At 43.3% G+C, this 913-nt stretch overlaps 1 protein-coding gene across 1 annotated transcript; it reads left to right on the forward strand.

Annotated features, from left to right (window-relative positions):
* Positions 1–311: 311 nt before the first annotated feature.
* LOC102818389 (cell division control protein 42 homolog) lies at positions 312–912 on the forward strand (the record flags this gene model as incomplete). Its single annotated transcript, XM_006863845.1, has 1 exon — positions 312–912. A coding segment is annotated over exon 1 (531 nt), but the record flags the coding sequence as incomplete, so codon positions are not given.
* Position 913: the final 1 nt, after the last annotated feature.

Here is a 913-nt window from a genome sequence, read left to right on the forward strand (position 1 = left end):
GCCCACTAGAAAGGACAAGCAGACCAACCTGGAACAGCTACAGTAACAGAAGATACATTTTCAAAGAAAGATCATCATGAAAAACCCAAAACAAAAATGTCAGCATGACTGGCTACTACAAGAATAAGCAAGTTGTTCACTAGGAAGACATCAAGGCTAGCAATCAAGTTCCTTCAGGACAAACTCCCCTCTAAGACTGAGACTGAAAGGGAACACACAAACAAGCATGTAAACTTGTTGGCGACCACATTGGCCTACTGGTGAGTGGAAAAGGGGGAAAGGCAGCAATTAAGAAATGGGCTGAGGCCAACGCCCCGGCGGAGAAGCTGAGATCAACATTGAATTTGAAATATTTAAAGTGGATACAAAACTATTTCAGCAATGCAGACAATTAAGTGTGTTGTCGTGGGCGATGGTGCCGTTGGTAAAACATATCTCCTGATATCCTACACAACAAACAAATTTCCATCTGAATATGTACCAACTGTTATTGACAACTATGCAGTCACAGTTATGATTGGTGGAGAGCCATATACTCTCGGACTTTTTGATACTGCAGGGCAAGAGGACTATGACAGATTACGACTGCTGAGTTATCCACAAACAGGTGTATTTCTAGTTTGTTTTTCAGTCGTTTCTCCTTCCTCTTTTGAAAATGTGAAAGAAAAGTGGGTGCCAGAGATAACTCATCACTGTCCAAAGACCCCTTTCCTGCTTGTTGGGACCCAGATTGATCTCAGAAATGACCCCTCTACTATTGAGAAACTTGCCAAGAACAAACAGAAGCCTATCACTCCAGAGACTGCCGAAAAGCTGGCCCGTGACCTGAAGGCTGTCAAATATGTGGAGTGTTCTGCACTCACACAGAAAGGCCTAAAGAACGTATTTGACGAAGCAATATTGGCTGCCCTGG

The sequence above is a fragment of the Chrysochloris asiatica genome, unplaced genomic scaffold (genome assembly GCF_000296735.1).
Source record: "Chrysochloris asiatica unplaced genomic scaffold, ChrAsi1.0 scaffold00056, whole genome shotgun sequence".
Lineage (NCBI taxonomy): Eukaryota > Metazoa > Chordata > Mammalia > Afrosoricida > Chrysochloridae > Chrysochloris > Chrysochloris asiatica.